The sequence below is a fragment of the Staurois parvus genome, unplaced genomic scaffold (genome assembly GCF_062004578.1).
Source record: "Staurois parvus isolate SC_StPar_1 unplaced genomic scaffold, SC_StPar_1.0 ptg000153l, whole genome shotgun sequence".
Taxonomy (NCBI): domain Eukaryota; kingdom Metazoa; phylum Chordata; class Amphibia; order Anura; family Ranidae; genus Staurois; species Staurois parvus.
The window spans coordinates 23,894,513-23,917,533 of record NW_028317949.1 but is presented as its reverse complement, the minus strand read 5'-3'; the positions used below and the strand labels follow the sequence as shown (position 1 = coordinate 23,917,533).

Genomic DNA, 23,021 nt, shown 5'->3' with positions numbered 1-23,021 from the left:
GTCTCTGGACTGGCCCCCAAGATGTGTGCTGCCCATCAGTAACACTTGTCACTACTGGCGGGTCAGCTGCTTTTTTCACCAGATTCTATTAACACCCGTTATCTGGAATTTTATAGGCACCTTTACTCCTCTCAAGTGTCTTTTTCTTCCTCTGATCTTTATGCCTTTCTAGACACTACCCCCCCCCTTCCCCGTTTGGCTGTTTCAAATAGGGACACCTTGGAGGGAGATATTTCACTCGAGGAGGTGCAGGAGGCGATTGGGCAGTTGCAGGGTGGCAAGACCCAGTGGAGTTCTACTCCCAATTCTCGGAACTGGTGGCCCCTTAATTGTTAGCTCTGTTTTCTGATTTCTCGTCCCTTGAGTCATTCCTGCATCTATGAAAGAGGCTATCATTGTTTTGATTCCTAAACCTGAAAAGTACCTGCAGAATTGCACTTCATATTGTCCTATTTCTCTATTAAATGTGGATGCAAACATTTTTGTGAAGATCCTAGTTACTCGTCTATCCAGGGTAATTGAAGACCTAGTTGATGTGGACCAGATGGTATTCATGCCGGGTAAGGGAACGGACATCAATATTAGATGCCTTTTTCTGAACCTTTCTATACCCTATGCTGATTTTGCTACTAGGGTCATTGCATCCCTTGATGCCGAAAAGGTGTTTGAGTGGACCCACCTTTGGGAAGTCCTTAAACGTTTCAGTTTTGGCCTGAAATTCCTGCTTTGGCTTCAATTGTTGTATAGATCACCCAGGACACGTCCGTACCAATGACAGACTTTCGTAACCCTTCTCGCTTCACCGGGGTTCGCGTCAGGCTTGTCCGCTATCTCCTGGCCTGTTTCCCTGGAACCTCGGTGGTGCTGATTAGGGAGTCTTCGGAGGTTAAGGGTGGGGGCTTTGGAGGAGAAAATATCTCTATATGCTGATGTTGCCGTTATACCTTAATAATGCTGACCCGTCACTTTTGGCAGCACTTCGTCTATTTGACATGTATGGGTCCTTCTCTGGTATCAGGATCAATTGGTCTAAATCACTTCTCTTCCCCCTTAATGCCCGTGTCTCTGAATCTACGAGCCCCTCACCATTGTGTTGGTTGATTAATTCAGGTACCTTGGGGTCCAGGGATTTATCTGGGTATTTGACCCGCAACCTTTACCCTTACCTTTTGTCCCTCAAAGTGCAGTGCACTGCTTGAGCGGACCTCCCTCTGAATCTACTCAGCCGTATTAACCTTACCAAAATTATATATCTACCTAAATGTAATATCTTTTGACATTGTCCTGTTTGGATCCCCCCTTCCTTCTTTACGCTTGATAGATGTGTCTGCTCATTTATTTGGTGTGGCTTCCTTCACCGGCTGGTGAAGACTACCCACTGGTTTCCTCCCAGGCTGGGCAGACTGGCATTACCCAACTTTAGAGTGTATTTTTGGGTGGCAGTGTGTTTGGAGGCAGCCTCCCTGGGCACCCTGTCGAATTTTTGTAGTTTCATGTATAGTGGGAATATGAGGGGGTGCCGGAATCAACGCGCGCCACTTGGAGGGTGTGAGTGGCTGCACAGTGTTTATTTGTGACCTCGAGCCAGTGGTCTCCGGCTCAACCACTCTGGGGTAACCCTTGTCTTTTTCAGTTCTGTACCATCCCGGACCCACAAATTTGGGCGAGATTTGATATTAACACCTTGACTGATATTATGCCCCAGGAGGCCATTTTGCCCTCCTCTCAGCTGTCCATAAGTTCAGACTACCACCGCATATGTTTTTTTAGATACCTCCAACTAAGACATGCTGCGAGAGCCCAGTTCAGCTGGGCACCTCTCCTCCAGACTGACCCTATTGAAGAACTGGTGACTTCAGGGGACTTGGTGAAACCCCACTCGGCTCTGTATGGGGCACTTCTTAATGTTAATTCTCCAAAACTTGAGCATATCTGGGAACGATGGCGGGCTGACATTCCGATATTAGATAAGAATTGTTTGGAATGGGGTCCAAAATAAATGGATTCAGGTAAATTTCTCCATAGAATTTATTACATCCCTCTGAGACTTCATACAATCTACCCTGAAAGGGACCCTGTTTGTCCCTGTTGTAGTGTACACCTGGGGTCCTTTCTTCATAGGTTTTGGTTATGCCCCGTGATTATGGCCTATTGGTCTGAGGCTTTCGCTGAGATTAACCTACTTGCATTTGTGACTACCCCTCTCGCCGGAGTTGGCCCTCTTGGGTATTCATGAGGATGATCAATGATCGCATTGTGCTTAACTTCTAATATCCTACGTATGTTATGCTACAAAAAAAAGAGATATTGCTTAAATGGACCTCCCCGGACCCCCCAGATTTGTCGGCCTGGGAGGCATGGGTGCATGCCGCTTCACCAATGTATAAACTTGCATACATAAATCAGGATTGTCCTTGGAAGTATGATAAAGTGTGGGCTCCATGGTTGTTTGAACAGTGATTCCTTCAGCCCCCCCCCCATGTCCCTCTTTTGTAGGGATTCCCCCCCTCTTTCTCTCCATTTCTATTTCTTTGTCTCATCCCTCCTCTCACCCCACCTTTTTTTTCTCCTTTCTCTCATTAATCAACTTATTTATGCTGGGAGTTTGGAATTGCTGGTGGTTTGTCGAACTGGTGTCTATATTCTGTTCATTTGCAGCATCTATACCTGGTTTTGTCATTGCTTATTTCAGTGCTGTACTTCTATGGATGAACAATCTTTGTTCATCGCTCTTTGTTTCCTCTTCTCTGAAGATTATGTTTCACATTGTACCATGTTGTTCTTTGTATATATGCTGTATTGTATGTTTGGTTAATAAAGCACTGTTTGACATTTAAAAAAAAAAAAAAAAATTAAGATATACTACATTTGGAGAAGTCACAAATACTGCAAAAAAATACACACTGTAATTGTTTTATTCATTTATTTGAACAGAAAAGCTTTCCATTATTACCCAGACAGTTATTATGAAAAACAGTCTTACGTTTCATGTATAAACAGTGCACGCTCTTGTGGACGCGCACATAGAATGAGGAATAAAAAAATTTAGGTAAGCTCTTGTTCCTGGTTTTCAATATTTTAGAGTCTTCCAAATTACACACTGCTGACCTACTTTCTTGTATATCTTCAAACTATCCCAAAACTATGCACAGTCACCTCTGAAGAAACAAAACGCAACATATAAAATAGGTAATATTCACAGGATTTAAAAAAAAAAAAAAAAAAAAAAGGGTTAGGCAGGGAAAAAAAAAATAAATCAGTGCATTCACTCAGTTGTAAATTACAATTGTAGTATTATTTTACATCTACAGTAACACGCTATATATATATATATATATATATATATAAATATATGGCTAGTTAGGATTTCTCTTCCTCAGCAGCCACAATGGATGCTAACATTCACAAATAATTTAAGATAGCTGTTAAAGAAATCTTCGTTTTTGAAATCTGTTATTAAAGTTTATTGCAAGTTTAGGTGTAGCTACCCAATGTTTATTTTCTTTGCCCTAGAAATGGGTTACTAAGAATCAAACCTACAGGACAAATATAGTACATCCAACACATCTATTGCTAGACCATTGCCTTCCCTAATCCTTTCTAGCAAAGTTGCTGGCTGTTTTCTTAATCTTCAGGGTCTAGGTTTGTAAACCTGATCTTGGCTTTATTACTCAGCGAGTTGCTGATTTTTAACAAACATACATCCAATGAAGGTGTTAACTCAAAAGGTAGTAAAGACAGGACCAGATCATCAGTCCTGGACCATCCTCCAAGGTCTGCAGTGACAATTTCCATATTACCGTCAATACAGTTCCCTTTAAACAGCTTTTGTAAGGCAACAAGTAAACCCAATCAGTGAACTTTTAATGCTGCAAAATCAGCTAGATTTCATGAAACTCTACAAATGTTCATTGGGAGGGTCTGTTTATGCTTTTTGTATCACCAGTCAGATTCAAGCCCCCAAAGCATGTTTGAATTTGATTGGTGGCTGTCAGAAAGGTCTTAATATTGAAATTTTTTTATAAATCAGGCTTCTTTTTAATGTGAGAGAGACCGCAATGACCCTGCAATGGAAGTTTTGGGAATAGATCTCCTGCACTAGATACAGGTAAGCAAAAACATTTATTAAATTACAAAAAAAGAAGGGGCATAGACTATGCATGGAAGAAAACTTAAAGCCTTGAATAAGTAGGTTGTGTTCCCTTTATGTATTTCAAGGCCTAACTAGAGGGTACATATTAAGGCTCACCTAAAAAATGGATTTCCTACCCTTCATCTCCCATGCTACCCCTCATCTCCTGGAGGAAAAGTTTCAAGCTTTGGGTAAGCATGTTGTTCCCTGTATGTACTGTATTTCAAGGCTTAACTAGAGGGTACATACTGTGTAAGGTTTACTTAAAATGCCCATTAACCTAATCTGCAGAAATCATTCTCTGTCACTTGAGTCTAGTTGCCTCCAGTCCCAAACCTACTTTCGGTGTTTAGCTGTGGCAGGGATACGGATTAGATGACTCTACCTGAGCAACCACTCAGTGGTACTGCACACGGGACCCACATTATTTGCCAATATAGCACCTGGACAGGGAGCTCTAAATCACCATCAGGAAAGAAGGGGGAAGAAGATTTCCTCATATAAGGTTGGTGAGAAAGAGGGTGAAAAATAGGTAAGGGTGATAAATTGCTTGAGTTGTTGCTCAACCCTGGACCTTCTTGTGTCCCTAGTTAAAATGTTCCTGATAGGTTCAACTAATTGAAATGTTAAAACTTGCAGCAAATTAGTAAAATATTTCAAAAAGGAAGGGTCCTCTTTATAAAATAGACGGACATGAAAATGAGTATAACTGCATCAATAAGCCCATCAGCATGTCACAGAACAAAGGAGTGCAGAGGCCTACAGCAGCCAATCTGACCCTAAATGTAACCAGTTTCAAGTAATGCAAGCTGGTGTCTGATCGCCTGCTACAAGCTACTGCACACAGTTTCTCTGTGTCGTGTTGTAAACCACTGCGTAATTACCGAGACCTTCAACACCCCAATATATTATCTAATCACAAACAAAAGGTTGTTCATTGCAGTATTGTACAGTTATTTAAAATAGCTGCATTTATGCCAGAACCTGTTCATATGTCATGCTGGCCATCCTGCAGTAAACCATCCTGAGAAAGCGAAGATGACCGCCTTTCCTAAATAAATAACATTTATGGTCACTATAATACTGTATGGAATATTTACATACAGTTGTGCTCCTTGGAGCTAACAAAATAACAACATGAAAGATCCCCAAAATAGAAACAACTAATTCGACATAGATTTTCTAATTCTCAAACATTATACAGACCAAAGGAAATTAGTGTTTAAAGGAAACTATGAGAATATACATTTTAAAGGGCAATATGAACATACTCTAGGATACTCCCCATGGAACCAATTAGTAGGTGTTTCCTTTAGAAAGGGAAGGGGGTATTTTAGTAAGGATTCAGAGTTGCTGTGACTCCTGGCATATACATAGCTGTATCTTTCCTGTATAGCAGTAGCCTGAATCTCCCTTTTATTTCTCTCTGTATTACAAAAAGCTGTTTTTCATGCTCAGGTTGTATTTAAACAATGAGTGACAAGTGCCTATAGACCACAGAAAAATGTGGTTTGATACTTTTAATGGATCTGGATTAATCTAGTCTATCAACCAAAACAGATGTCAACGAATCTCCATTGTTGAAAGAAAACAAGATTTGCTTTGCTGTAATGCATTCATATCTGTGGTTTGTGTGTTGCTATGGGTCACATTTATTTTACACCTCATATTCCTCTTACTTGCAAGCTTATATGGGACACTGCTATTATATCTTGCTTTTCGTGTATAGGTTTTGCAATTCTGTTTTGTTTACACTTTCAAAAATCTGTATACCATTGTTTTATTTGTGATACTATGAATATAGTCATAAGGTGATGGTTTGAATAATGAATGCACACTTGCGGATTTTGTTAGGATACCAATGGGCAATGTGCAGAAAACTATTTCTTATGATGGATTGTCAACTTTACACTATTCCTGGCTATAAAGAAACTGATGAGGATAGAGGCTTGGGAGTTGCAATTAGTGAGCTCCAGGGCTTATTCTTATCATTCCTTCCTGACAACTACTGATCTAGAACATGCATTGGCATATCAAGTGTTCCAACACTTTGCTGACTACATGTGTGGTTTGGGTCAGAGAATCACTAATACAGGCATAAGGATGACACCCTAGCACCTTCAAAAACAAGTCATAAACTTCCATTATCCTCTCCAGTATCCTTTACGCCCAGCTTGTGGCAACTAAGGGAGCCATGATAAACAATAAAAAGAGACAAGCTAAGCACCCATAATGGCCACAGCAATACTAGTCTCTGTGCACGGTTCAAATGAGAATGGTAAAACAGCAAAACATACAATGTCTATTTATGCTGTAGAGCAGGGGTGTCAAACTGACAGCTCTCCAGCTGTTGAGAAGTCCCATCATGCCTCTGCCCTTGGGAGTCATGCTTGTAACTGTCAATCTTGCATTGCCTCATGGGACTTTTATTTTGGCAACAGCTGGAGGGCCGCAAGTTTGACACCCATGCTGTAGCGGGTCAAGCAAAGCCTTTTGACTGGTGTTGGAGACCCTGCACTGGATCCTCTCATTCCTTGGGCCCATAGCTTATTAGTGAGCTACTTTTGCTGTGGCAGAAAACTATTAAAAGAACTGAGGTTTTTGAAAGAAAGCCTCAAAAACTTATCTGAGGATCTTGTTCAGATGCTCCTCTGTTGGAGGTTCTACCTAATGGTAGAAAGCTTTCAGTCACAGCTTTTAATGGAATGCAAGCAGAGCTATCAAAAATGTATATGGCTTATAGAAAAAGCAAAACCGAGGTAAAGGAAATAAAACAGCAAAAAAAAAAATATTACATATCTTCTTTTAGATCTGATTATAGCGAACACAATAGCAGTCATTTCTTGTAAGATGGTCTTCATCAAAAGGTTTTTACATCTTTAAGTGGACAATAACATGGCAACATGACAGTATTACTGCACACAGTACGAATGCCAAGGAACATTGAATGAAAAAAGCATCGTCTCCAAAACTGGGAATGCAAGTTAGTTATGCTTGTCCTTCTACCGTAGACTCAACGAGGATGAATCCAAAAAGGCACAGGTTAACGCTGGCGGTTTTCTTATTCATTTAAAAATAAAAACAAACTGATTGCTATTTCCATTATTTACGTACATATCAACATCTGACTTTATTATTTTATGATAAAGAATTTACATTACTAAGTACCGTTGCAATTTGTGCAGTATATAACAGATAGAGTTGCCAATATTCTTTTCAGAAAAAATACTTTTTTTTCACTATATATATATATTTTTATGTATAAAAAAAAAATAGACAAAACACAGAACGGAGACATGGTATAGGCTAAGGATCCTTCTTCAACTTCAATTACAGTATGAACTCCCAAATCAACAGACATGCGGATTCTAATGAAGTGCAAATTTCTTTGGAGTCTTCAATAAAATATATTACAAGAACGTAAGACAGGAAGAAAATAAAATAAAAAGGCAAGTAGTTCAAGTACAAGGAGCAAGTGGTCCATCTTTAGTGTTTTATTGGCTAGCAGCAAGCCACTTATTTCTTGCGCTGAAAAACATTCGCCAACATTGCACCAGATGTTGTCAGCTGGCCCATTTTGTTCAGAAACTTTGTCTTTGTGTCTTCACTCACAAGGCTTGCTGCAATTGACATGGAACTGAAAAACATAAAAGACAGATTAAAATATGATCACGAGAAAGAAAAAGATTTGTCATTCAGCATCTACCATTATTACTAGGTTCCTAAAAGCTAAAATTATGAATATGTAGAGCTACTACCCCACATCATTACAATGGAAATGTATCTCATCAGTTCTATAAATACTAAATCTTATGGCTGGAGAAATTATACTAAGCTCATGTGGTCTTAGAGGAATATAAAATAAAAGCAAGCAAGTCAAACTCAAATTTAAAAAGTGGGTCAAATTGAATTTAGTCTTTAGAATGCCACAACTACCCAATTCTAATTATAAAAGAGTGTGCCACTTCAGTACCTAACACTTTAAAACCCATCCCTGGGAAAACTTGAAAATGATAACTCGCAGTAGGGCTGTGCTTGCACTGTAAGGGCTAACTGCTCATATAGTCGGGGGGGAGCACCTTTGCTCACCTGATCCTCTGCTCCCCCAGCAGATGGCACTCCCCCATACTCTGACGTTGGACTGTCCCTCAGTGTCATCACATCCAATGCAGGATTATGGATCTTGCACTGGTGTTGATTACATCAGGACCTTGGACCACTGTAGCATGGGAGAGAAGAAGCTGCGGGGACCAGTTAAATAGTGTGAAGGCGTGGAGGATCAGGTAAGTAAAACTAATTAAATATTAATATTAAAGCGGAGCTCTACCCAAAAGGGGATGTTCCACTTTAAGTCTTTATCCCTTTCTCCCCATTAAGGATTGGCACCTTTGGGGAGTGGGATCGCCTAAGGTGATCAATAGCAGAAGTTGTTCTCCTCCCCCCCTCCCCCCGTAGTCTTCAGGGACACGTGACAGGTCCCAGAAGACTACGGCCCATTCACAAAGTGCAACACTTCTCGCACATGCACAGTGGGCACCCAGCTGTGAAGCCGCAAGCTGTCAAATGCCGGGTGCCCACACTAAAGATGCCGGCACCAGGGAGAGAAGACGGCCGGTAAAACCAGCCTTGGTGAAGACACCGCTGGAATGAAGAACAGGTAAGTGACTATTTTAAAAGTCAGCAGCTTCAGTTTTTGTAGCCGCTTTTATTTTATTTTTTTTTCAGCTGGAACTCCGCTTTAAAGTCCTATAGACCCAAATGAGCAATAAAGCAATGCAATGCAGGCACAGCCCTACTGTAAGGGATAGCTTCTCCAGAGTTGGGCTTCAAAACATTTCCTCATCTATGGACCTGAAAAATTAGGACATGTAGCTTTCATCAGCTGCACAACAGCAGTTTAAAACTATTTTCTATGCCACTGACCTGGGGCAGGTATAAAGAATTCACAACTTTTCTAAATTAATTACACCATGCATGTTCTGGATCTATGATTCAGAAACTAGCCATGCAGCTAGACTTTTCAGAAGCAGACCAGCAATTGCAGCTCCCATACTTATTCACAGTTGACTGTTGTACTTTAAAGACCAAACGTGTGAACTAGGGTTAGAACTGCATCACGTTTTGTTACTCGATGCCCTCTACCAAAATTTCCTTACATGTTCAGTCTGGTGACAGAAGGTTAGATGGGGAAAAAAAAAAAAAGATGGGATTTCACCAACAGGAAAAAAATACAGAAATAAAAAACATATTTTTAATAGAGTGGGTAAATTCAGAACATCTTGGAGGTTTCTATTGCTATGTCCTGCTGTCCAGTGCCCTCTTCTTTTCCTTGACCAGCTGCCAAAAAGTTGGAAGAGTGAAATCTGCCCAAAGGAGTCAAAACCAGCAATAAAAACTGTTAGAAATGCTAACCCTTCCTCGATAAATAGCTAATCAAACAATTAACCAGAACTGGGCTTTCATTTGTAAGGATTTTCTGGTTACTTAAGAATCATCTAAGATGTGTCTGCTGTTATGACTCTTAAATCAAAAGAACACCAAATTGTTGGCAAAAATTGACCTTGTCCAATACACAGCCATCGTTCAAAATGAATACACAGCTAACGGAAACAAATCACATTAGCAGGTAGAAAGTATGGCAATACGGAAATAGTTTTGTGACTATCAGGAAGATTCCTACTGTTAAAATAATTGTATTCATTATGTAAAAGAGGAATTGTTTTCTTAGGAAATAACTCCAGCAATGTAAGTGAACCCACACATTGTGTCGAAAACAATAAAAAAAAAAAACTCACTTCTAACCCTTCTTTTCAGCGCCTGACTTGGACAGAGACCAAACGTTCCAGGTTGGAGCACGAGCACACGATGACATGGAAAACAGATTGGCCGGAAAAAGACAAGCTGAGAGCATTCTGGAATGAGAGTAAGAAAAGCTGAGAGTAGACAGAAAGAGGCACAGTGCAATCCCAATGAGGGCAACAAGGACATGGAGAACACCTTAGCAGAAGAAGAGAAGAAAGGGAGCCAACTACTCAAATCACGGTGAAGAACGTTCTCAGCCAGCTTTTAACTCTCAATTACCAAATCAACATGCTCCGTCACCAATCTGGAACGTTTGGATTTCATGCAAGGATATTTCAAACAACACTAAAATGAGAACTGGACAGCATGTATAAAAAACCAAGTCTTAGAAAAACAGCTTTAAACTGGCCATGTAAAATTAGTACATAGTTTCTGATCTAAACTGGCAAACATTCTGGTAGGACATGTTCAATTCTTCTACAATACATTTTTAAGAGTGCAGGAGAACATGAGCATTCCTTAGGACTGTTGCTTGCGCAAGGGAAAAGTACATATTAGTTTAACCTAATTTTGTCCAATAGTATATATGTTCTGTGATTCAGTCTGCTCATTTCTGTTTGAAAAATAAACTATTCCACTCTGCTTACTTCTGATATTTTGTGCTGAGCTATCCCACTCTGGTGACTTCTGATCTTTGTGCTCAGCTGTCTAATATGTTTTCATTGCTGCTGGCAAACAAAGGAGAGTGGATGGAGAGAGATGTCAGAATGACAACAGTTTATGAGGCAGCAATGCTCAACGCCATTCCTCAAGGTGTACCCAACAGTGCATGTTTTCTAGTTTCATCCTCGGGCTCATGGGTGAAGCACTGTTGTCAGTCCTCAAGAACCTATATTTGAAGGAGTCACACAGAGGGCTGCAGTGAACACCTAAATTGAGATTACATGAAGGCAGTCAACACTGTCTTACACCTTGACCAGTTCCTCTTGAAGGCAGCCACCATTGTCTTACACCTTGACCATTTACACATGAAGGCAGCCACCATTGTCTTACACCTTGACCATTTCCAGATGAAGGCAGCCACCATTGTCTTACAACTTGATCAGTTCCACATGAAGGCAGTCACCATTGTCTTACACCTTGACCATTGCCACATGAAGGCAGCCACCATGGTCTTACACCTTGACCATTTCCACATGAAGGCAGTCACCATTGTCTTACACCTTGATCATTTCCACATGAAGGCAGTCACCATTGTCTTACACCTTGATCATTTCCACATGAAGGCAGTCACCATTGTCTTACAACTTGATCATTTCCACATGAAGGCTGTCATACTGTTCTTACACCTTGACCATTGCAACATGAAGGTTGTCATACTGGTCTTACACCTTGTCCATTCCAACAATCTCCACTACATGACAAAAAGTAAAGAACATTTTAATATTACACCTCTTCTAACCATATCGGAAACAAGGGGGAAGGAATGGATACATGTAGGAGCCTATTAAGTATGCTCCAGATATCAGCTGTTAGTTTTGACAGGGGCAAGGTTCCTCACAGAGAAGAACAGAACAGCCCAAGACCAGCTGTATATTTTTAAAATATATGCAAACCCTTAAAAAGAACTTCTTTTAGCTGCACGCTTTTGGCCAGTTGAAATGATAATATTGAATGTGTTTTGTTATATATTTTGGCAAGTTCAAAAAACCGGTTGGCCATGTTAGGAACTTACAGCTGTGCTGGGCACACCTTGTTGAGTAATCCCAAGGACTCCTTCCAGCTCTTATTGTGGACTACTAAACAATTATTGCTGTTCTTGTGTTAATGGAGGGGGAGGGTTCAATAGTTTAACAAAAGACAACGGGGCAGGGCTGGCACCATTTCTTGTGATTACAGTCCAGAAAAGGTACTATGTTCTCAGTTCACATTGGGAATTTCAGAATGTAATGCATTTCTGGTAGATATTTTTCTGTACTTGCAGGGTCTTTAAGGGGATAAACAAAATGGGGAAATGTATATGTATTGCATATATATATATATATATATCTCTGTCTATGTCACATGGCTATGTGGTATATGTGACAACAATCTCCCGTATTCTTCAGAAGTCTAGGCAAGACAGAAGCCTTTTCTTAGGAAGAGAAACATCCAAGCCAGATTTTGCAAAAATACATCTGAAGTCTCCAAAAAGCATGTGGGAAAATGTGTTATAATCTGAAGAAACTGAGGTTGAACTTTTTGGCAATAATTCCAAAAGATATGTTTGGCGCAAAAACACTGCACATCACCAAAAGAACACCACGTGCCCACAGTGAAGCATGGTAGGGGCAGCATCATGATTTGGGGCTGTTTTTCTTCAGCTGGAACTAGGGTCTTAGTCAAGGTAGAGGGAATTATGAACAGTTCCAAATACCAGTCAATATTGGCACAAAACCATCAGGCTTCTGCTAGAAAGCTGAACATGAAGAGGAACTTCATCTTTCAGCATGACAACGACCCAAAGCATACATCCAAATCAACAAAGGAATGGCTTCACCAGAAGAAGATTAAAGTTTTGGAATGGCCCAGCCAGAGCCCAGACCTGAATCCGATTGAAAATCTGTGGGGTGATCTGAAGAGGACTGTGCACAGGAGATGCCCTCGCACTCCGACAGATTTGGAGTCTTTTTGCAAGGAAGAGTGGGCAAATACTGCCAAGTCAAGATGTGCCATGCTGATAGACTCATACCCAAAAAGACTGAGTGCTGGAATCCTATCAAAAGGTGCTTCAACAAAGTATAAGTTTAAAGGTGTGAACACTTATGCAACATATTATATTAGTTTTTTATTTTTAATTCCATCCACCTAAAAGATTTCACTTTGTTGTTCAACTGAGTTGTATAGTTTATAGGTTACATTAAAGGTGGAAAAGGTTCTGAAATTATTTATCTTAGTCTAATTTTTTTTACATCACAAAAACCTGAAATTTTAACAGGGGTGTGTACACTTTTTATATCCACTGTGTGTATATGTGTATATATTTATGTTTGCTCTGACATACATTTTATGGTACATAGATTGTAAGTTCTCAAGAGGCAGGGCCCTCCAAACCCACCTATATTGAACTGTAACTGTACTGTCTGCCTTTATTTTGTAAATTGCTGCAAAAAACATTGTCACTATATATAAATTGCTTTAGAAATTTTTACTATTAATATTAGTACAAATAATACTAAAAATACTTGTCAGGTGGGTGCACAGTATTTATTATTTTACAAATATGCAGGAATCTCATAGGTATGAAAGCCTACAAAATGATTTTAATAATGCTCTAGTAAATATAGCTCTTCATGCTTTGTCTCTTCATAAAACAACCCTCTATCTTGCACTATCATGACACACACCTGGGATGTCATGGTTCAAATGGTAAGGTTAGAATCTGAAAGTATCCTAGGAGATCAGAAAATCCCCACATTTTACTTACAAAGATAAAGAAGTGCTGATGTCTCAAGCTCAAAGCAGAGATAATAGCTCTGAACTTCATCCAGTTTCTACCAACGCACAATGCAAGATTTATATAAAACAGTGCAAGGGGGGTTCTGGGAACAATGATGACCATGCTTACAGCACTGAAAGCTTTTCAGAGTATCAATGTTACATAGTTAGTCTGGCTGAAAAAAGAGACAAAAAAGTCCATCCAGTTCAACCATTAAAAAAAAAAAGTTATAATCCTATACCTACAGTTGATCCAGAGGAAGGCAAATAAAACCCCAGCAAAGCACGATCCAATTTGCTCCTGCTGGGAAAAAAAATTCCTTCCTGATCCCACGAGAGGCAATGTTAGATACACAGAATATAACTGGATACTAAGAAAGAATCCAGGCCTTTTTTGAAGCAATCCACTGAGCTGGCCAGAACCAACTCTTGAGGGAGTCTATTCCACATTTTCACAGCTCTCACTGTGAAGAAACCTTTCCGTGTTTGGAGATTAAATTTCTTTTCCTCCAGACGAGAAAATATCTGGAGGACAACGCTTAAGCTGGCTATACATGGATCAAAATTTGTCCTGTTCAGCAGGGACCGGCTAAATTTTGATTAATGTATGGGCAACTGTGGTTGTACAGGAGTCAATGTACAGGTCTATTTCTGAACAACTGTCCTGTCGGATTTTCCCCACTTGATCAGCGCTGCAGACTATATCCTACACAGCTAATTAGTGTATTCTGATGCTGGGGAAGTCTCCCTCTTGTCAGAATACAATAGCTCAGCGAGAAGGATTCCCCTATCAACACCGAGTGTGTGGATGTGGGAATAAAGTTCATTTTTTCTGTTCAACCCGCTGCTTGAACGAAAAAACAAAAGAAAAGAAAAACAACATCTATGAGCTGCTTTAGCCAATCCATTGCTGCTGTAATCCGTGTATTGCCTTTGATGAAGTCACCACAATGCAAATGTAAATATTCCATCTTACACATAATCAGCAGGAACTAAATGCAGAACACTGAATTGATGAATATTCAAGGCTACATGGTCTCTTCATTTAAATCTGTCACATATAGTCCAAGATCACAGCACTCTACTTGAAAAGATACTGGAAGAAGCGGATGATGGGTAAGCTGGTCTGAAAGATTCAGAACACTGGCACGATGGCACGGGATCCGAGTGGTGACTGTAGAGGATCCCCTTAGCAATACAACACTGGATCCGCAGGGTGGGCAAGTATCTGAACTGTGCAGAACCCAGCATCAGGGAAGCGCAGAATGAATAAATAAATTGGGGGGGGGGGGGTTGAGGGTAAACTTCCTTTTTTAAAGAGTACTGGTGACTATGGAGGTTATATTGGTGAAATAATATTTGGTCTGGATTTATTATAATTTTACAGCTTTACTTGTTAAATATTTTAGCTCACTTCCCCATAATTTAACTTCACTTTACTTGCTGGAGTCAGACACTTCAGTTAGAGAGTAAGGGGGTCAGAGGACACATGGAATCTCACAGCTGCTTTGTCAACTGCCTGATCTCACACATAACAGACTTAATATGACTAACTCAATAATAACTCCATCTAAATTTCTAATCTGACCTATTAAATTGAGGCACAGTATAAAGCACAGTAAAGTGCAATTGTATTGCATCTACTTAGAAAATAGTACTTGCTGCATTTTGTTCAGCTGGCTGGCCTTTCCTGATTCATGGGTATGCATAGTAGAAAATGCATCGGACTTTAACAGTGTAAACCTATCAGCACACGCTAGAAGTTATTTGAAAAGTCTTTAGAGTATGCTCACACAAATCTGTACAACTATTTAAAATCTGGAAGGAAGACATAAAAAGAGGAAGGCATTGTAAGGGAAGCAACACTCACAGCCCTAAAGGGAACTTCCCATTTCAGGACAAGTCTTTAATTCATGTGTCCTCTTTACAGTGTGCAAACATAACGCACAGACCACTTACATGCAGCGCTTCTGCAAATCCCAGCTTTTAACTCTGCATTCACTTTCACAGGCAAAACGTTATACCAAAATGTCTAAAAAAGACCAAGTTGACAGCTCAACAGGTACAGATCCACAAACACAAACTACATCACCATGGAAAGATCGAGGAGACCATCATAGAAAGAACAAATTACACATCAGCATAAATCTACTACAACAATGTCTAATGAAAATGCTGAAGCAGAAAGCTAGTGACAAGACAAAGATATATATATATATATATATATATATATATATATATATATATATATATATATATAAAATATATAATATATACACACATATATACAGGTGAAACTCGAAAAATTAGAATATCGTGCAAAAGTTCATTTATTTCAGTAATGCAACTTAAAAGGTGAAACTAATATATGAGATAGACTCATTACATGCAAAGCAAGATAGTTCAAGCCGTGATTTGTCATCATTGTGATGATTATGGCTTACAGCTCATGAAAACCCCAAATCCACAATTTCAGAAAATTAGAATATTGTGAAATATTGGCTGAGATTCGATCCATCTATGGTCAGGCTGAATTGACTTTGGTACAACCAGCATGCTGGATTTTTAGCATGTGATTATTGCCAGTGGCTAGCAGTAATTAGTGTGTTCTCCCGGATCCGCTCCCTGAGCTTACCTACCACAGCGGGAGAACACAATAACTCAGCAGGAGGGATTACCCCACGAACACTGACTGATGATGAAAGAATTGAGCGTTTTCATGTGGCTGCAGGAAAGAAAGCTGTATAATCTATGGCCTACCTAATTCTAAGAAAAAATCAGTACATCTCTGCAATACATGGCCATGTGTCCATTTTCCGTACTTTAACAAAACGCTGAAAGTGCAGAAAAATACCTATTGATCTGCCAGAAATCCAATGCGTTTGTAACTTCCTGTTTGAATGTACAACACTGTGCCTCTGCTGCACCGAAATCCCAAGCAGTGTTGTCAGCCCTGCTCAGTCTTCCTATCTGGGCTGCAGAACTCCCCTCCCTCTTGTGTTATGGATATTGGGGGGAGAGAGATGTATTCTGTAGTTCAGCAAGATAAAATTAAGTAGGGCTGATAGCTCTGCTTAGCATTTCAGTGCAGCTGAGGCATTGTGTTGACAGCTCAAAAAAAGTTTTGATTACACTGAATTTCTGGCAAGATAAACAAGTATTTTTGTACTTGCAATTATAAAACATGGTGAAGTTTGCATGTATTGTAGAAATGTCAATAAGAAAGCAGCACGTCGTACACCAATGTTGTCAGATAACATCCAACTTTACTAAACCTGGAAATAACATAATGGAGCCCAGCTTAGGGCAACCCCTCTCTAACATTTTGATATAGGCTTGATTGCAAAGATTTTCTCTGGGATCAAACCTGTATTGGGGGAGACGGTCCTAGGTGGGGATGCAGTGTATTATGCCTGGTTTAATAAAGTTGGATGGATGTGATCTGACATTGTCATCGTTGTGAAACTTCATGGTTTCCTATGGAGTTCCTAAAACGTGGCTGGGCACCCTTTGCTTGGCACCCAATGTTCCAGAGGCGAGGGATTTTCATACTGAAACAATTACATTTCTCTCTGTTTGTCTATTGCACAGATGTTCTGCAGTTTTTTAATTTTGCCCAGACAAACATTTAATTTAAAAGCACATGTAGGTATTTTCAGCTAATATTAAAACCATGATGAAAATCAATTCTAGGTATAAAATACTCATAAGTGAAAAAGATGAACATTTTACTAGCTAATGAAAATTGCACAATTATAATAATTCAACTGCAAAACCAAAAGCTGGGAATAAGTCCAATTTTCTAAGAGAATTACAAAATAACATTTATACTATTTTGGAATAACTCTCCAAGTCCAAGGACTAAATGCATTAAAACACAACTATTGATCCAACAGTACAGAGTTGGTGCCAAATGTCTTTTGAAACAACCTTTTTTTTTTTTTTAAAAACGGTATAGTACTCTTATAGTACATGTTACCTTTTAGGTATCTAATGGTTAGTATTTTTTTTTTTTGTTACAGGCTGTAGTTTGCTTTTAGTAAGTTTATAAAGCTGTAAAATGCGAAGTACAGTAACCTATAACAACATCACTTTTCAGTGATATCATTATGGCAGACTGAAATCTGATTGGTTGCTTTAGCGGAGAGAATGAAGGGTGGCCCAGCTCCATCCCTGGACCAACACTCAGCAATCAGGTGAGCATATGATGGAAAAGTACATATTCAATAGTTGCCTTCATAGCAATCTGCATGTCAAAATGATAGGTTGATCAAGAAATACAGACAGTTGTAGTGACAGTATATGCTTCTACAACCCTCCACTGGTCAGTGTGGCCCACATATTATAATAAAGGAAGCCTGTCATGACAGATACATAATTGCTGCTGTTGATGACCCCTCCTAAATGCCAGTTGCCTTGCTGCTGGCTCTCTAGCTTCAACACTCTGACATACTGACCCAGGACCTGTACGTAAATATGCATTTCTGCTTTAAAAAAACTTTCCCAATCTGCAGATTGTCTAAGATAATTGACTCAAAGTATTAAAAGCTGGTGGTCAGCATAACAGCCAGGAAACTACCATTTTCTAGGAGTTGGTCAGCAATGGCAGCCTACATATTTATTGAATTACAGTCTAAGAATAAGGACGTGTATAGAGGAGCATGAGGAGTGGTCAAGCTTGACTCTCTCAGGAAAGGTTAAGATTTGTATATCAGTTCAGCTGCCAATATCTCTCCAACTTTGCAATTCATTTTTCATCATATATTCAATGCAAAGGATTGTGACCAGCTTACTTTAACTAAAACCGGGTTCACATATGTGCGGGGCTGGTTTCAATTTGTAAACAGAATCTGGTGCGATTTCATTCAACAGTGTAGGTGCGATTCAGGTGCACATTTTTAAAGTGTATGACACTGGCAATCGCATCTGAACCGGACTGAAAATTGTACCTGAGCCCTGGTTCACATATATTTATTTATTTATTTCAGGTACTTATATATATATATATATGCGAACTGGATGTGCATGACATGTGAACCAAAACTGGCATTTTATGGAGCCAGCTCACAACTGTGTGGCCCGGCTGCAATGCAATTTTAAAAAGAGTCATGTACAATTTTCAGCCTGGCTCAGGGTGTGAATTCCAGTGTCATACACTTTAAAAATTATGAAATTGCACCGGACTGTTTGCAAATCGCACTGAAACCAGCCCTGCACACATGTGAACCAAGTCTGACGGTTTAAAAAAAATTAAAATCGCAGGGCAACTGTCTGCACATATGTAAACCGGCTCCATAGAAAGCTAGTTTGGTTCACGTCATGCAAATTGGATGCAGTTTAAAACATCAAATTCACATATATATGTGAATCAAGGCTGATAGTTAAAGTGGTTGTCCAGTTAAACCAAAAACATAAAATTCAGCAGCTACAAAAACTAACTGCTGACTTTTAAAAAACAGACACTCACTGTCCCACGATCCAGTTGTGCACTCAAGGCAGCCGCTTTCACCGGCCATCCGCTCTCCCTGGCATCCAGCTGTGACAGCTTGTGGCTTCACAGCCGGGTGCCCACTGCGCATGCAGGAGTAGTGCTTTGCCTTGTGAATAGTCCCATAGTCTTCTGGAAAATGTCACGGCTCTCGGTCTGGGGATCAGACAAGTCCTGTCTGAAGAGCTGAAAGGACCCTTGTCGAGTCCACCACCCGCAGAGCCACCAGGGAAGGCAGCTGAGAGGTGTTTATAGCCTATAAGCACATGATCCATAGGGGAGCCTGGACAGACAGATGTGCTCAGATGGTGACCCTGAAACGCCTTATCTACCCTTAAGATGACCTCACCTTGATATCTGCAGAGGATTACTATTTTCTACATGCATATTTGAATTATGCATCTGGTGAGTGTGTAATTCATACATTTGATCACCAGAAGACACACGTTTTTGATCACCACCCTGCTATTTCTACAGACTTTTTGGCACTTTTCTTGACACATGATAGTCACTTAATTCATTTTGTATGTTGTCTATTACTTATATGCTTATCTGTGTATATTTAAATTATCTTGTTGCCCTTAGCGCTGCGCCCTTTTTCTTAAATAGTCCCATAGTCTTCTGGAACCTGTCACATTTCCCAGAAGACTACAGGGAAGGAAGGAGGACAACTTCTATTTCCGATTGCCTAGGCGGTCGCAGCAAAGTGGGTGTGGGTATCTGTCAAAATTGGGCACCAACTCCCCAAAGGGGCCATTTCCTCACAGGAAGCGGGGGACTAGTACTAGTAAGCGGAACTGCCCCTTTTGGGTGGAGCTCCGCTTTAAATAAATAGCGTATGGGTTCGGAAAATATAGTGTCTGTCGCATAGCACCAACCAGTTACCAAACACCTCGCATTCTTGCATTACAAAACAATTGCCTTGTGTACTAAAATAGAAGCAATAAAATATTGTAATTTCCCAACAGCAACGAACTTGATTCCAGTATTCAATTTTCTAGGGCAGGTCTGAATCGAATTTGTTGTAATGGAGTTCTTATTTCTGGCATTTCAATGAACCAGATCTACTCTAGCTAAACTAAAGCGGTAGATCCATCACCATATAACAGCATAAAATATAGCACAGGGGATTCATTTGTAAAATCTACCCATGCGCTACAATTTAAATCTATTCAATTTAGACAGAATTGTAAAGATATCTGAATATCTGGGCTCACAATAGATTCAAACGCAGTAACAATATTCTGGCTACCACAGAGCAGAAATCAGGGTTATAGATTATATAAAAAGAATTCAATTATTTTTTTAGTAAGTGAATCATTTCACCTACCCTTGTGGCTCCTGGACTGTCTTGTTTTCCACCTTCTGTTCACATTCTTTTATCATGGAGCTTAAAATAACCTTACAAAAGGAGAGATATGTAACAATTAAAACTCACAACATGCGTATCCACGATCAATTCCTGCTTCATCAATACCTGATTCTGAAGGACAATATCAACCAAATCACTAAGTAGACATTTTAATTGATCACATTTGGTTGAACAGTTTTTTTTCATGAACACAGGACATTTTGTAACTACAACTTCTATATCCATTGTGCAATGAACATGCTTGAGTTTAGTTTCTAACATAGAACTGAAAACCAAAACAAAACAAAAGAGGAGCACATCTAAGAGTATCAGCAGATGGACTGGAAAAATTAAATCAATGTATGCAGCTCACCTTGGTGAGGGGCTGAGAAAACATCAATTTGTGTCCCAGCTAACAAGCTTACATAGCATGTACACTGAACTTCCAAGTTGTATGAGCCAATGAGAAGAGAGAGACCCAGCTCTCATGCACATCTTTGCATCAAGATGGGGCTCAAGTAAGTATAAGGCTACGTTCACACTAGCCTTGTTTGCAAGCGGCAGACTGGCGTTTGGGAAGCGTTTTTTACCACTTCCCAAACGCCTGTGAAAACTCTGCACATTGCAGCACATGGTGCTGTTCACACCGGAGCGTTAGCGGCGCGTCGCGGTAAAACGGACGCCTCTGGTCGAGTCAGGAGGAGTTGAAGCCTCCTATTCAAGTCTATGGTGCCTCTCCACAAACACCCGGCCGGCGCTTGCGACGTGGTTGCAGAGCGTTAACACCATTCAAACTTCATTATAGGCATTTGTGGGGCATTTTTAATGCTTTGTAAACGCCTAGCAACCACCGCTAAACTGCGCATTCGGCGTTTGCGGAGCGTTAAACGCTCCGCAAACGCTGGACCAACGCTTGTCAAACGCTATAGGGGGGTTTGACAAGAGTTGGAAAAACACTCAAGTGTGAACGAGCCCTAAGGGGGGCTGAAGGGGAAGGGGGCCCCAGAAGATTCTTTATCTTCATGCATAGAATGCAAAAAGTTAAAAATCCTTTTGCCTTTAGAACCATATTAAACCTAAAATCAAAAATGTAATATATTGCAGCTTACCAAGACGCGGTGGCTGCATTTGTTTTCTTTTTTTAGGCTTTTTTTCCCCCCTCTGTTTTCACCTGGTGATCTGGCTAATAACATCTCCTGTATTAGAGTGCCCCCACTCTAGATAAATGAGCACAGGGGGGCACAGTGGACAGCAGCATTGTCAGTCTGGGAGCAATGGGAGTGTTAGATGCACTAGCAGATTTAGATATGTTGACAAAGTGAAGCCAAACTTCAGCTAACTCTTTATAAGTAGTTACAGCAACAGGGGTTGGGAGGATAAAGGTTTTAAATAAATAAAAGGTCCTGTTCTCTTTGTATTGCTTCTTTTGTGTGAAATCCCTGGTGTTCCTGCCTCCTGGAGAAAACACTGGACAGTTCTCTAGGTGTGCTGGGAACTCAGCCTGCTCTCTTCCAATGATCAGACTTGTCCTGACACATCCCCCCTGCACAGCCATTTACTGGGAAGATCAATGTGCTGCTATTTCTCCTTCCCTAGCTCATATGCAGCTGAGGACAAAGGGAATGTTATTACATAAACTTTGTTTTCTTTTTTTTTTTTTTTTTAATATATATTGATACACATGTTTTGCCTTTCATTTCTATGTGAAACTGAATGTGTTGCTTTACAAGGTGAGGGTTTACAATCCCTTTAATAAAGGACACGGTGTGGTTACACCTAATCACAGTTAAAGCACCTCACCAGCATGGCATTCATCCCTGTGTATGAACACAATGCAGCTCAGCAAACGATAAACCATTGCACTTCTTTATTTACACTCTCAACTCGGATGTTCCCAGAAGACTGTCATACAGCAGATGTCATACTACGACGGGCATTCAAGTTGAACCGGGACTTTTGCATTTATATAATAAAAGAACAAATGGGTGTGGAAACTGCATTTATTTTTCAACATGCTCCCCTGCTACATGTATACACTTATCCCAGGGTTTAACTAATTCCTGGAAAGCTTCTGCATAGAAAGATTTGTCAGTACGCCTGAACCATCCTAGGACAGCCTACTTCATTCCGTCATCATTGTGTTCACCGTTCCCACAGAAAGATTGGTCTCTTGTGCAGTTTCATGACAGGTTTTGTGTATTATCCAGGATCAGGTGTTCCATGCACTGAATGTTCACAGGAATGACTGCTGTGGGCTGGGAACCACCATGGCCGGGATCATCACTAACGGACAGTCATCTTTGAAACGTTTACACCATCCAAATGTCTTACTGCAGCTGAGGCTCTCATCACCGCACTGTGCTTGAAGTCTTCTGTAGATATCCACCATTTTACACCTTCGTTCACAAGAAACGTCATCACTACAAGCTGTTCCATGCGTGCACTACCGCTGTTGTCTGACATCTTGATTACAGTCTTTGGATGGCCCCAGACATGTGTGCCTCCTATCAGTAATGACACACTTACCACTTACTACTGCATGTAGTACCGCCACACTAGCATCCCAGCATGACTGTAAAGTTAAAAGTTCTCCTTTAACTTGAACACCCCTCATATTATTTAACCACTTCCTGTCCGGACACTTTTACCCCCTTCCTGTCCAGGGCAATTTTCAGCTTTCAGTGCTATCACACTTTGAATGACAATTGCACGGTCATGCAATACTGTACCCATATGAATTTTTACATTTTTTTGAGACAGATAAAGCTTTA

The 23,021-nt window shown here is 40.2% G+C and overlaps 1 protein-coding gene across 4 annotated transcripts in view; it reads right to left on the bottom strand.

Moving 5' to 3' along the window:
- Window positions 1-2,909: 2,909 nt before the first annotated feature.
- The window catches only part of RELCH (RAB11 binding and LisH domain, coiled-coil and HEAT repeat containing), a 214,323-nt gene continuing 194,211 nt past the window's right edge, over window positions 2,910-23,021 (bottom strand). For 3 of the 4 annotated variants that reach the window (XM_089674857.1, XM_089674858.1, XM_089674860.1), the window contains 2 exons: window positions 20,230-20,300; window positions 2,910-7,769 (listed from right to left, as the gene is read on the bottom strand). In XM_089674857.1, the coding sequence (XP_089530983.1) occupies window positions 7,649-7,769; window positions 20,230-20,300 (192 nt within the window). In that variant the 3' untranslated portion in view covers window positions 2,910-7,648. Of the gene's footprint in view, window positions 7,770-9,927; window positions 10,045-20,229; window positions 20,301-23,021 lie in introns of all 4 variants that reach the window. The other variant, XM_089674859.1, reaches the window with a different exon arrangement.